General features: G+C 35.1%; 1 protein-coding gene across 2 annotated transcripts in view; it reads left to right on the plus strand.

The window, feature by feature from the left end:
• Positions 1-14,570, plus strand: part of gas7b (growth arrest-specific 7b) — a 186,272-nt gene that overhangs the window by 57,603 nt on the left and 114,099 nt on the right. For both annotated transcript variants that reach the window (XM_030122641.1, XM_030122642.1), the window contains exon 2: positions 1,036-1,153. In XM_030122641.1, the coding sequence (XP_029978501.1) occupies positions 1,036-1,153 (118 nt within the window). The remainder of the gene's footprint in view (positions 1-1,035; positions 1,154-14,570) is intronic.

Consider the following 14,570-nt stretch of genomic DNA (forward strand, 5'->3'; position numbering starts at 1 on the left):
GACTGAAAAATGGACAAAATAGGCTCAGACCACTAAGGGTTAATATTTGAATGTTTCTGCAACAGAAGGTACATTGTGCCAATTATTTTATTTATTTATGTATTTATTTAAATACAACTTGGTTAAATTATTTCAGTGTGTGTATTAGTATTTTTTGAACATTTTGAGCACAATTTCAATAATACCGCGATAATAATGATAACCATGATAATTTTGGTCACAATAACCGTGATATGAAATTTTCATACTGTTACATCCCTAATAATGATGAACCGCGGTAAATTTGCAGATGGTTGGTTTTACCGTCTAAATTCTAATTATCATGATAACCGTGTTTGATTACTGCACTTTTAGGGGAAAAAACGCCTATGTGAAGATCTGCTTTTCTGTTAAATATCTGAGTATAGTTTTAATTTATTACAATTTTGATTTTATATACCTAATATTTGGAACCAATATTCACTTTTAAAGACTTTGAAAAGGTTTGTTAAGCATCTTTGTTTTATTTATGCAATAAATTATATACAGTTTTCAAATCGGATTTTATATTGTTTTGGCGTGTTTTTTGTCCTTTTATATTTTTATAGTAGGTTAAAGTGAAAAAATAATAGACAGATGATATAAATGAAGTTGTGCTGAAAAAAAAGATCCCAAACATGTGTATAGTAAACATTTGTTTATGTAGTATATAAAGGCAAAATCAAAACGACTGAAAAACAGACAGAATAGGCTCAGACCACTAAGGGTTAATATTTGAACGTTTCTGCCAACAGAAAGTACATTATGCCAATTATTTTATTTTATTTGTTTTTATTTTTTATTTTTAATACAACTTGGTTAAATTATTTCAGTGTGTGTATTAGTACTTTTCGAACATTTTGAGCACAATTCCAACAATACCGCGATAATAATGATAACTGTGATAATTTTGGTCACAATAACCGTGATATGAAATTTTCATATCGTTACATCCCTAGTACATATGTTCACTTCCGACGTGCTCATGAGCATGTGTGTTGTTATTGCCACCCACAGAAGACGGCATCCTTGAGCCAGCTTCCAGTTGAGGACCTCAGAGACCCCCTTCCTCCCCAGTGGAGGTGCTACATGTCTCCACAAGGCCGAAGATACTACGTCAACACCACAAACAACGGTAAAAGGAAATGAAATGTAATGGAGAGAAACTGGTGTGATCACATGACGACTACACTGGAAAAAATCAAAACCAAGATAATTTTCACTTGCTCCATATGTAGATTTTTTTGCTTGAATTAACCAAAAAAATCTTGAATTAAGCAAAAAAAATCTTGAATGAATTAAAAAAATCTGCCAATGGAACAAGTGAAAATTATCTTGCTAAGATTTCTTGAAAAAAGGTTTTCCAGATCTATTGTCTAAAAATAAGTTCTTATAACTCACTGAAAAGTTACTCTTTAGGTGATTATGTCTTATTTTAAGTGTGATGAGATATTCTGACTAGAAATGAGAAAAATGCACAGGGCAAGATTTGGATTTTTGCAGTGTAGCTAACCCATAAACATCCACAGGTAACCAAAAGCATCTACTGATGTAAACAGTTTAATACTTGTTGATCCACTAATCTTATCAATACATGTAAATAATTGGTGTAAAATACAGTTTGTCATCTTTTCATGGTCGTTGGATTTGACCCATTTAGACATTCAGAGGCTCTGTAGTTACCGTGGAAACACCATCATCTTCTACAACATTGATTCAGCAGTAAAACCCATGGAGTTGGATCAATGACAGTGGATGGAGACACTGTGTTTATGTTCAGTTAATGATAGATTTGCTGAAAAAGTCACTTTTTCTTCAGTTTTCTCTGTTTTAATGGAATAGCCTTTGAATTAACTCTGGGTTTTCATGAACATCTAAATTGAATATGGGAAATGTAATACAGAAAAATACATGATTTACAGTGAAAAATGAAAAAAAAAAAACAGAGGATGATATAAAGCTTAACTAGAGTGAAAATTTAATTTGGGAACGGCTGCAAAAGTACCACTGGGTTTTAATGGATTAAATATTTTGGCTGATGTCACTTCTGTAGATCTAACGTAACATAAAAACTGGTGCAGAGTGGAAAAAATGCAACCACCAACAGCTCTAACAGATAATCACACATTGGAATTTTACATTTCTATTTCCTTTCAATCAGTATTATCCCTCAGGCGGTGACATATCTGGCCAAAAAGTTCTAATGCAATGTTTTTAATCACAACTCCACTTCCTGATTTGAGTTCTAGTTTTAAAATTGACTACAGCAGGGTGTCACATGTAAGCGAATTTTAGCAATATTATGTTTCTACATCACAGTGGATCTACAAAGGCACAAAACATTTGGTAACAGGCATTTGGAACTGAAAAATACATTATTTAATACATATTTGTCAGTGTAATATCTGTACTTATGCATGTATATTCATCCCGTGGGATGGACTGGACCCTTGGGTCTACAGGATGAATATACAGTAGTGGAAAAAATTATTAGACCATCAAAAGTCATCAAAAACAATGGTTATGCAATCAAGTACTAACTCCTGAGTGTATCATGTGACTAAAACAGACAGAAAAGAAAACATGGAATGCCTAAAAGCACTGTTTTTGTCAATACAATGCCATAGATATTGATCTAAGAACTTAACTGATTTTGGTTATTATCAAGAAAACAGAGAAAATGACTAGATATCAGCTCTGAAATTAAACTCTGAAGAACCATTTTTGTTGTTATCATTATATATGTCCAAACAAATGTACCTTTAGTTGTACCAGGCATTAAAACGAACAAGAAATTGAAGAAAACAAGGGGTGGTCTACCAATTTTTTCCATGACTGTATGTGCATAAGTGCAGATATTACACTGAAAAATACGTATTAAACAATATATTTTTTAGTTCCAAATGCCTGTTACCAAATGTTTTGTGCCTTTGTAGATCCACTGTGATCTATAAGTTGTAATGTACATGTGTAGATTATAAACTGAGGTATGACACTGCTAAAATTCACTTATTTTTCTTGTTCATATTTGTTCGGGTTATTCACATTTTGTGTGAAAAGGTAATTTGTAAATGTAAAAACACTAAAGCAAACAGAACAGTTTGGAGTTCTCATTATTCGCAGGTTATTATGTTATTATTCTAATGGTCCGTTTAAAGCCGGTGTGTCCTGGTCCAGTGTGTAGCTGCTACAAATTGAGAAACCATTCTGAGTCGGTTCTAAGATGAGGACACAAAAGTTATGTCTCACAAGAGGCTTTTTTATGTTTATGTCTTTGACCCATTGACCTGACAGTGAGAACAGGCCAGTAAACCTCACCTCATTGCTAAAGTAATGAGTGTAATACAACCTTTAAAGCAGGGGTGTCAAACTCATTTGAGTTCAGGGGCCACATACAGGCTAATATGATGTCAAGTGGGCCGGACCAGTAAAATAATAATAATAATAATAATAATAATAATAATAATACATTTTATTTATAAGCGCCTTTCAGGACAATCAAGGTCACCGTACAAAGTTGTTAAAAATAAATAAAACACAATTAAAATTACAAATAACAGCATAATAACTTATAAATAATGATCATTCCATTTTTTTTCCTCTTTATTTTAGTTTAAAAATATGTTAATTTAAAAACTCTCCAGCCCCCCTTTACATTCTCATTGGGTTTGCGATGTACTTTATAATCTGAAGCTTGAGAAACTCAGGTTTACACTAAAAGGCACGGTGAAATAATTTCATATTACTTGGGATCATTTTTTTGAACTACATACATTCACTGGACTTTTCCTCTGAGTTGGAGGATTGATATGTGTACTTATTTATTTACTTTTTGCTATTTGTTTTCTTTAATGTTATTTATTCTTTTTATTTTTTTAGTTGAATTATTTTCTTTAACTATTTCATTGTCCTTTATTTGGGTTTTGAGTGATTGGGTGAGAAGGGAGTTGACATTGAGGTATGACAATCGATGTTTATTCTGTATTTTTATACCCTATGCCACAGGTGTCAAACATGCGGCCCGGGGGCCAAATCTGGCCCGCCAAAGGTTCCATTCCGGCCCGCAGGATGAAAGTGCAAAAATTAACCTGAACAGTCAAGGTTGTCCAAATCCTTTTGGTTCAGGTTCCACATACAGACCAGTGTGATCTCCAGTAAAAATAACAACACAATAACCCATAAATAATGACAACTACAAATTTTCTTTGTGAAAAATTATGTGGAAAAAATTGAAGTGAAAAAAATAACATTACACTGTGAAAATATTTACATTTAGAAAACTATTCTTTCACAATAAAATGCAAATAAATACATAAATAAAAACAAAGATGAACAACCCGAAATGTGTAAATTTAACAATTTTCTGCCTGTTACTAAATGTTTTGTGCATTTATGGATCCACTGTGATCTGTAGTTGTGTTAATAATAAGAGATGTAATATTGTAGAAATTGTTCAAATTTTAGTTCCAAACTCCAAAATTTTAACAATATTCTGCCTGTTACCAAATGTTTATGTAACATTGTGTGTAAATGTACATGTATAAATAATAAGTCGAGGCATAATATTGTTGAAATTGCACAAATTTTTCAAATGAAATTTCCGTTTTTACAGGTTATTCCCATCTTTTTTGTAAAATGTAAATATTTTCATAATTTAATTTTTTTTTTTTTGTACTAAAACAAAAAGAAAAACTTGGATTTGTCATTATTTATAGGTTTTTAAGTCATTATTTTACTGGTCTGGCCCGCTTGGGATCAAATTGGGCTAAATATGGCCCCTGAACTAAAATGAGTTTGACACCCCTGCCCTATGCTATGTAGCACACTGTCTGTCTAAAATGTTCAAAATGTTCTATAAATAAAGCTGGAAAAAAAAGTTAAATTAAATAATGAAAGTTCATTTGTAATGTATCCTTTCACCAAAAATCTGAATAAGCTGAAATCTCTTGTCCAATTTCAACAACATTTGCCTTAGCTTATCATTTATACATGTGTATGACAGATCACAGTGGATCAACAAATGCACAAAACATTTAGTAACAGCCGTAATATTGTTAAAATTTGGGTATTTGGACTTTGGAACTAAAACGAGTTTGACACCTTTGACTGTTTACGTCTTCAATGTCATTTTTCCACTTTGCAAATTCATCCCATGGGCCAGATTGGAACCTTTGCCTTGGTGGTTTTTGGCCCACGGACCATATGTTAAACAACCCTCCTTTAAAGTAACTGGAGAAGATTGAGGATCCATGTTGCTGCGATGCACATTTGAGTCCTGCATTCACACCTGACACTGTTACTGCAGAACATTGTCGATTTTTCTGAATATTTCATTTCTGTTCACATGCAAACGGGTCCATTAAGAATCTTTATGCCCTGTGTCGTGCTATTTAACTTGTAAAATGGAGAGCTGTGACCTGATCACGTTCCTCTAAAGTTAAAACGTGTTCCTGTGAGACGACCCAACACCCAAACACATTTATTTTCGCGGTTTTAATTTGTCACTTTGCATAAAGAGGACTGTTGCTGTTATTCTGCAGCTACCCCAGGGACTTTGAATAGAAAGTAATATTTTTCATAAAAAGTCTTCTGCAACGGCGCATCATTTTATCTTGAGAATGGTACCTAAGCGATTTCATACGCTTGTAATTGAGTTAAATGTCGACTGTTGTGTGTGTGTGTGTGTGTGTGTGTGTGTGTGTGTGTGTGTGCGGCCGTGATGGTACCAGAGAGAGTGGGAGAACAGAGACGGCCTGATACTGCTGATAGAGCCTTGTTTCTGTCAACACAATAACCACCCAGTGTCTCACAGAACACAAACACACTGGTGTGGAGACGACTTAATACCCCCCTCTGTTCCTCACACATATAGTAACGCCTGTTTTTACTGTCCCTGAGTGACCGCACTGTAAAACCTGACTGATGATACTAATATCTTATCCTGGCACAGCGGCCACTCTCATGTGTCTTAGACTTGGGGATGTAATAAACGTTACAAAGACTCTTTCCACCTACTGCGCTGTTCGGTGTTGCGTTTTAGTGGAGCTTGAAACCATTAGCCCCTTTTACACAGCACTTCTGTTGCGGGAATATTTCGACTATGTTCCGGAACGACGTCTGTGTAAAGGAAATGGTGGGATCATTTGGTTCCACCTTTATCGTGACTTTGTAACGTCTCTGGAGGTAGTAACAGAGCTGAAGTGATGAGGGTGGGATCATGATTCCGGAACGCTATGTAAAAGAATCCGTGTATCATTCGTTCATTTGTTTTTCAATTTAAAACTAAAAATCAAAACACAAAAAAAAAAAAACACTCATTTTTTTGTTTTTCATCTTCAAAACCAGGATGAAAAACGGATAACGGTTCGTTTTTCCATTTCCCGATTTTGTGCTCAAATGAAAAATGGAAAAAACAGATAACGACTGTTTCATCCCATTTTGCTATTTTCAATTTAGTTCAGTCGTCTGACCCGGAAGTAGTCATTACCAGGGAAAAAATAAACAAAGGGAATCATGGCCAGACTGGAGGAATATTTTGCAATAATTAAGCAGCTATTTGATACGTACGGAAGTGTATTGCATTCACACAAAAAATTAAAAAATTAAAATTTATTTTTTTCAGAAAACAGTATCTCATTAATTCGGAAAATTCCGTTTATTTTTTTCCCCTACGACCGTTTCATCCGATTTTGCTATTTTCGATATAGTTAAGTTGTCTGACCCGGAAGTAGTCATTGCTAGGGAAAAAATAAACAAACGGAATTTTCTAAATTAACGAGATACTGTTTTCTGAAAAAAATTAAATTCAGCTCTGATTCAGAAAAACAGCCAAATTAATTTTTTTGTGTGAATGCAATACACTTCCGTACGTATCAAACAGCTGCCTAATTACAGCAAAATATTCCTCCAGTCTGGCCATGATTCCGTTTGTTTATTTTTTCCCTAGTAACGATGACTTCCGAGTCAGACAACTGAACTATACTGAAAATAGCAAAATCGGATGAAACGGTCGTTATCCGTTTTTTCCATTTTTCATTTGAGCACAAAATCGGGAAATGGAAAAACAAACCGTTTTCAGTTTTTCATTCTGGTATATAACTGAATACGTGAATAACACGCAAAAAAGCTAAATATGCGTACATATAGCCATAAATGCCATAAGAACTGGTGTGACATACAACGCGATTTCATGAGATCAGTCTGCCATGTGCGTCCGCTGTGTCTCCCGCACTGGGGGGATTTAAAAACGATCCCTGAGTCACCGCCCCTTTGGTTCCTAAACACAGGTCCGCTGTGTACAAGTCCAGCCTGTCTCACCTCTGTTACTCCTTGGGCTTGGCTGTGGAAATCGCTCAATGGTGGAAAAAAGGTGGGATCACCGTCTTGCCTTTTTTTTCCAGGATCTATGTCTTCACATCCTCTTGATCATGATTTCAGTGGTCAACTTGTGGTCGTAAGTGGGGATCTAAAATTAGAGCAGGACTCCACCCAGGCACGAGACCTCACTCCTCCTTTTCCTCCTCGACTTTTATTTATAGTTAAAATTCGGTGGTTAATGTCAAAAAGTTGGCGCAAAACAGACAGATCTTTAACACATGCTTAACACTCAAACACAGCATCTACTGATCTAAAATATTTAATACCTGTTTATTCATTAATCCTATCAACATATGCAAATAATTGGTGTAAAATACAGTTTGTCATCTTTTCATGGTCATCAGATATGACGCCACTTAGTTTATGTTCAGTTAATGATGTATTTTGTTGAAAAAACAAAACAAAACACTTTTTCTTCGGTTTTCTCTGTTTTTTATATAATAACCATCAACTTTAATCTGAGCTTTTATGAACATCTACATGATCAGTATATTGAATATTGGAAAGTACCTGATGCTCACTGAAAAAAGGCAAAATACAGAGGATAATATAATAAAAGGCGACAAATCCCTTAAGAAAAGTTAAATATAGAGAGAAAAATATACACCAAAGTAGCACTGGGTCTTCTTGGGTTAATGTGTCTCATTTGGTTTATGTTCACTTTATGATATGTTTTGCTGAAAAACTCAGTCTTTTTCCTCATTTTCTTCCGATTTGATATAACCACCTTTGAATTTACTTTGAGCTTTTATGAACATCTACACGATCAGCAAATAAAAATTTAGGAAAATACCTGATATATACTGATAAAATGCAAAAATACAGAGGATACTATTATAAACAAATGGAGATAAATCACTTAGGAAATATTAGATATGGAGAAAATTTGGAAAATGACACAAAAGTAGCACTGGGGTCTTCATCAGTTAAAGACTTTTTAAGGTATTCAATGCAGATTTGTAAATTCAAGACTTTCAAGACTTTTTAAGACCCCGTGGGGAAACTGTTTTATAATCAGAAATGTATTTACCTGGGTAAAAATATTCCTGGTAATCGAACTTGCATTCTGTTACACACAAAGCGTCTTTGTTAAGATGGGGATCAGTAGATTAAATATAGGAAAATACATGATTTACATGGAAAAATGCAAAATTCAGAAGATAATGTTATAATAAATGATGAATCACTTGGGAAAGACAAAACATCACTTGGAAGCTACGACAAACACAGTTGTGGGTCTTTAAGGGTTAAAATAAAAAAAATTGGGCACAAAACAGACATATTTTTTAACATTTGCTTAACCCACAAACACAGCATCTACTGATCTAAAACATTTAATAACTGTTGATCCATTAATCCTATCAACGTATGCAAATAATTGGTGTAAAATACAGTTTGTCATCTTTTCATGGTCATCAGATATGACTCATTTGGACGTTCAGAGGCTCCATAGTTACCGTGGAAACACTGTCACCTACCACAACATTGATTCACCAGTAAAACCCATGGAGTTGGATCAATAAAAGTGGATGGACACACTTGGTTTATGTTCCGTTAATGATAGATTTTGGAGAAAAAGTCAGTCTTTTTCCTCATTCTTTTCTGATTTGACATAACAGACATTGAATTTACTTTGAGCTTTTATGAACAATGACATGACCAGTAAATTAAATATAGGAAAGTACCTGATTTACACTGAAAAATTTAAAATTCAGAAGATAACACAATAAATGATGATTAATCACTTGGGAAAGACAAAAACATCATTTGGAAGCTATGACAAACATAGTTGTGGGTCTTTAAGAGTTAATATTTTTTTTAAAAAAAAAGGGCGCAAAACAGACGTATGTTTAACAGCATCTACTGATCTAAAATATGTAATAACTGTTGAACCACTAAACCTATCAATTCAGGTAAAATGCCATTTGATGACCATGGAAAGATGACAGATATGAGCCGTTTGGACGTTCAGAGACACCTTAGTGAACATGGAAACACCGTCATCTTCTACAACATTGATTCACCAGTAAAACCCATGGAGTTGGATCAATAAAAGTGGATGGACACACTTGGTTTATGTTCCGTTAATGATAGATTTTGGAGAAAAAGTCAGTCTTTTTCCTCATTCTTTTCTGATTTGACATAACAGACATTGAATTTACTTTGAGCTTTTATGAACAATGACATGATCAGTAAATTAAATATAGGAAAGTACCTGATTTACACTGAAAAATTTAAAATTCAGAAGATAACATCATAATAAATGATGATTAATCACTTGGGAAAGACAAAAACATCATTTGGAAGCTATGACAAAGTTGTGGGTCTTTAAGAGTTAATATTTTTTTTTAAAAAAAGGGCGCAAAACAGACGTATGTTTAACAGCATCTACTGATCTAAAATATGTAATAACTGTTGAACCACTAAACCTATCAATTCAGGTAAAATGCCATTTGATGACCATGGAAAGATGACAGATATGAGCCGTTTGGACGTTCAGAGACACCGTAGTGAACATGGAAACACTGTCATCTTCTACAACATTGATTCACCAGTAAAACCCATGGAGTTGGATCAATAAAAGTGGATGGACACACTTGGTTTATGTTCCGTTAATGATAGATTTTGGAGAAAAAGTCAGTCTTTTTCCTCATTCTTTTCTGATTTGACATAACAGACATTGAATTTACTTTGAGCTTTTATGAACAATGACATGATCAGTAAATTAAATATAGGAAAGTACCTGATTTACACTGAAAAATGTAAAATTCAGAAGAAAATATTATAATAAATGATGATGAATCACTTGGGAAAGACAAAAACATCATTTGGAAGCTATGACAAACATAATTGTGGGTCTTTAAGAGTTAATATTTTAAAAAAATCAGTGCAAAACAGACGTATCTATAACCGCATCTACTGATCTAAAATATGTAATAACTGTTGAACCACTAAACCTATCAATTTGTGTATATAATTGGGGTAAAATGCCGTTTGATGACTATGGAAAGATGACAGATATGACCCGTTTGGACGTTCAGAGACACCGTAGTGAACATGGAAACACCGCCATCTTCTACAACATTGATTCACCAGTAAAACCCATGGAGTTTGATACATAACAGTAGTCGGAAATACTTGTCTTTAATATAAAAAAGCCAAAACTTTTACTTTCCTGGGTTTCAGGAGGATATAATAACCTTTGAAACATCCTCCGAGCCTTTACCATGATCTCTAACATGATCAGAAAATACCAGATTTTTTTTTTTTTTTTGAGAAAAATGCCAAATACAGAGGATAAGGTTATAATAAAGTGTGACGGATCATTTAGGAATGGTTATATGTGGAGAAGGGCCACAAAAAGGGTTAAAGGAGACTATTACATATTATGAACTCTGTAGCACTAACCTGTTTTTTCTACAGTTTTGTGTCAGGATTGTTTTGGGTGGGTCAGAAACACATCATGACCCCCTCCACTTAAGTTTGTCAGTAATACATAATGTCAGCTTGCATAAACGGGGTAAAAAAATAACAGTAGTGGGATTTGACAGTTGAGGGAGGCGACGCCGTTCATGCATGTTAGCTTTCAGTATGAAGAAGCAGAAAAGAATACCAATGGTGAATCTAAGCGATGTGTTCTGCCAGTAAAGAAGGTCCATCAAAAAATATAATCCCTGTTCCAAGAAGGACCAAAAGCTTCAACTAGCCTCAGACTCCTTTAACAAAAAACAAATTTTACCTCATAGAACTTTTACAGGGATCCTACAGGTTTCTACAAGTTACATTTAAGACCTTTTTAACCCATAAAGACCCAGCACTACTTTTGTGGCAGTTCCCAAATAAAATGTTCCATTTAACCTTTTTTAAAGTGATTTCTTACTATTTATTATAACACTAGGTTACAAAAAAATGTTTTTTCGCAAGTTGTCTAGGTTTTTTCAACTGAATTAGGACCATTTTGCACCGCTAAATCCAAAAATGACATCCGTTTTTATCAATCAGGTCAGGCTTTTTTGCTAATTTGATTTTGAAAAATTTGATCTTCTAACAAAATTGATTACATTTTTGTGACTTTATCAATTGATTTTTTATATAGTTCTCACCCAAAATAGGTTTTAAGAGAAAAAAAAAAATTTTCTAACAGGATTCCTGTTAGGTACAATGGTGTATTCACCGCAGATGTAGCAGAATACGTCAGGCTTATTTTTGCAAGATCTTCTAGTCGAAGCCATTTCATTCACCTGTAATATTAAAAAGAAACAATCATGAATTGGCAAAAGTAAAATCTTAAGAACTCATTTATTGCAAGAAATATGAAAGAATTTTGTATCATATGATGTGAAAATGCCCATAAATGTAAGCAAAAATGTTAAAAAGCCAATATGTAGCATAGTTCAGAAAGTTGACCTGATTGAGCAAAATTAATGTGATTTTTGGATTCAGCACACCAAAATTATCCTAAATCAGCTCAAAAAACTTAAACAATAAATTTGTTGTTGACCAGTGTATTATTATCTTCTCTATTTTGTTTTCTTCAGTGAAAATCAGGTATTTTCCTATATTTAATTTATTGATCATGTGCATATTCATAAAAGATCGGAGTAAAGTTGAGGGTTTTTATATCAGAAGCCGAGAAAAAGTGACTTTTTCAGCTTAATCTATCATTAACTGAACATAAACCAAGTGTCTACATCCACTATCATTTGTCAAACTCCATGGGTTTTAGTGGTAAATCAATGTTGTAGACGATGACGGTGTTTCCACGTTCACTACGGAGCCTCTGAACGTCCAAATAGGTGCATGCTTTACCTGTTTTATCTGTTTTTTTTAACTGTTTTTTATCTGTCTTACTTGCTTTCTATTTCTTAACTTCCCTCTTAATTGTATTTATTGTACCCTGCTTGTAGCACTTTGAGGTTTTTAGCTAAAAATGTAAACTGCGTTATAAATAAAATGTATTATTAAAAATTTTAAATGGGTCATATCTGATACTAATGAAAAGGAGACAAGCTGCATTTTACACCAATTATTTACATGTATTGATAAGATAAGTGTTTCAAAAATTATTAAGCCTCAGGGGTCTGAGCCTATTTTGGCCATTTTTGAGTACTTTTGATTTTGTCTTTACATACTATTTAAAGAAATGTTTATTATAGCCATGTTTGGTATCTTTTTTTCAGCACAACTTCATCTATCTCATCTGCCTATTATTTTTTCACTTCAACCCACTAGATCAACACAAAAGGCCAAAAAACACACAAGAAATATAAAATCCGATAAATGTTGATTAATACTGTAGAAAAAAACTCAGTTAAATATGAAAAGACAGAATAGTTTTTCTTTACCGGGTTTCTTGAACACTTCTAAATGAAACTTGTCGCTAGGTGTAACTCTGGAAAACACTCCTGAAATAGTTTTTGCAGTGAAAAAGGCAGATCTGACACATACTTTCCAATTTTAATGGGCAAACAAAATAACTTTGTTATATAATTTTTTGATTGCAATTCCAGGCCTCTGCTTACAACAAATATGTTTTTGGTCATCTTTTCTGTGGCTGAAAACCTACCTTGTGCTCCTCGTTTATTCATGGAAAATGAGAATTTTTCCTTTTGTGTCAGGCGTCAAAAACAAGTTATAACCTGGCGTTTGTTTTTAATTTTCTGTGCTAGACCTTGTAAGTCCTGCATTGTGACCATTAGACACTGCTGAAATTAGAATCAGAATCAGAACCAGAGTCATGTTTAAGTACATAAACACATATAAGGAATTATTTACAGGTAGATGTCGAGTGTTTAGTAAATTATAAATACCATACTGTCTTCGTCCGCTTATTCGGGTCGAGGTCATGGGGGCGGGGGGGTCAGCAGAAGAGCCCAGACAGACCTCTCCCCAGCCACTTCCACTAGCTCTTCCAGGTGAATCCTGAGGCGTTCCCAGGTCAGCTGAGAGACCTAATCCCACCAGCGTGTCCTGGGTCGGCCCAGAGGTCTCCTCCTGGATGGACACACCTGAAACACCTCCCCAGGGAGGCGTTCAGGATGCATCCTCACTAGATGCCCAAACCACCTCAACCAGCTCCTCTCGACATGGAGGAGCAGCGGCTCTACTCTGAGGTCCTGTCCATACGAAGATGGTTTTGGTTGTATCTGCAAAAGTTTTGTATCGGATAGACCTTTCGTCCACACGAAGCCGGCGTTGTCAGTCACTGAAACACCAACTTTTTGAAACCAGATCCCAGAAAGGATCCATTTGAAAACACAGGTTTCGCATCTTCATCTATATGACCAAACCGCAACTTTTCTAAAACGATGATGTCATAGCCCCACCTCTCTTACCTTTCACCCCGGAAGCAAGATGCCACTTAAAAACAACAACAATGGCAGACTACAGAGTTGTGCTCATGTTACAACAACTATTGAGCTTTTGGGAAATATTCAATCAAAATCTTCGGCTACTCTTTCATTACAATGAGCAACAAACAACCATAGCTAACAATATTCACTACATACGCTTGGATCTACTGTGGAGAGGGGCAACCAGAGGAAATATTGGATCAGACCCGGTAGAACCAAGCAAGCTTTATGCACATGCTTCACGTCTTCTTCTCTGTTTTTGCAAGAGCATTACAACGCCACATACAGGCCTGGAATTTGTACTACATCGTTTTCAGTCTCAGTTTCATGTGGACGCAGACATTTCTTAAAACGACAAAGAAAAAGCTCGGATAGGAAAAGATGCAGTTTCGTTTGGACATGGCCTGAGTCCCTCCCAGATGTCTGAGCTCCTCATCCAGTCTCTAAGGCTGAGCCCGGCCACCCTGTGGAAGAAACTCATTTCGGCCGCTGGTACTCGCGACCTGGTTCTTTCGGTCATTACCCAGAGCTCATGACTATAGGTGAGGGTCGGAACGTAGATCGTCCGGTAAATCGAGAGCACTTAAGATCATATTGGTCTGAATGTGGACCCCAAACCAAAAAGATTTTAACATCCTTGACCTGGGGCGCCGATAAGGGGGGGGTAAACATGACAAATTCATGGGGCCCAGCATTTGTGGGGGGCCCATAGAGCAGTGGAGGGGGCCCAGTGGATACAGGTTAGAAGTTGTGAGAATTTTGTGTAAAGTCCACTGAACTGAAGTGAGGATTCAGACATTGAAAGCGTGGTAAGTTTGGGTT

The sequence above is a fragment of the Sphaeramia orbicularis genome, chromosome 19 (genome assembly GCF_902148855.1).
Source record: "Sphaeramia orbicularis chromosome 19, fSphaOr1.1, whole genome shotgun sequence".
Taxonomy (NCBI): domain Eukaryota; kingdom Metazoa; phylum Chordata; class Actinopteri; order Kurtiformes; family Apogonidae; genus Sphaeramia; species Sphaeramia orbicularis.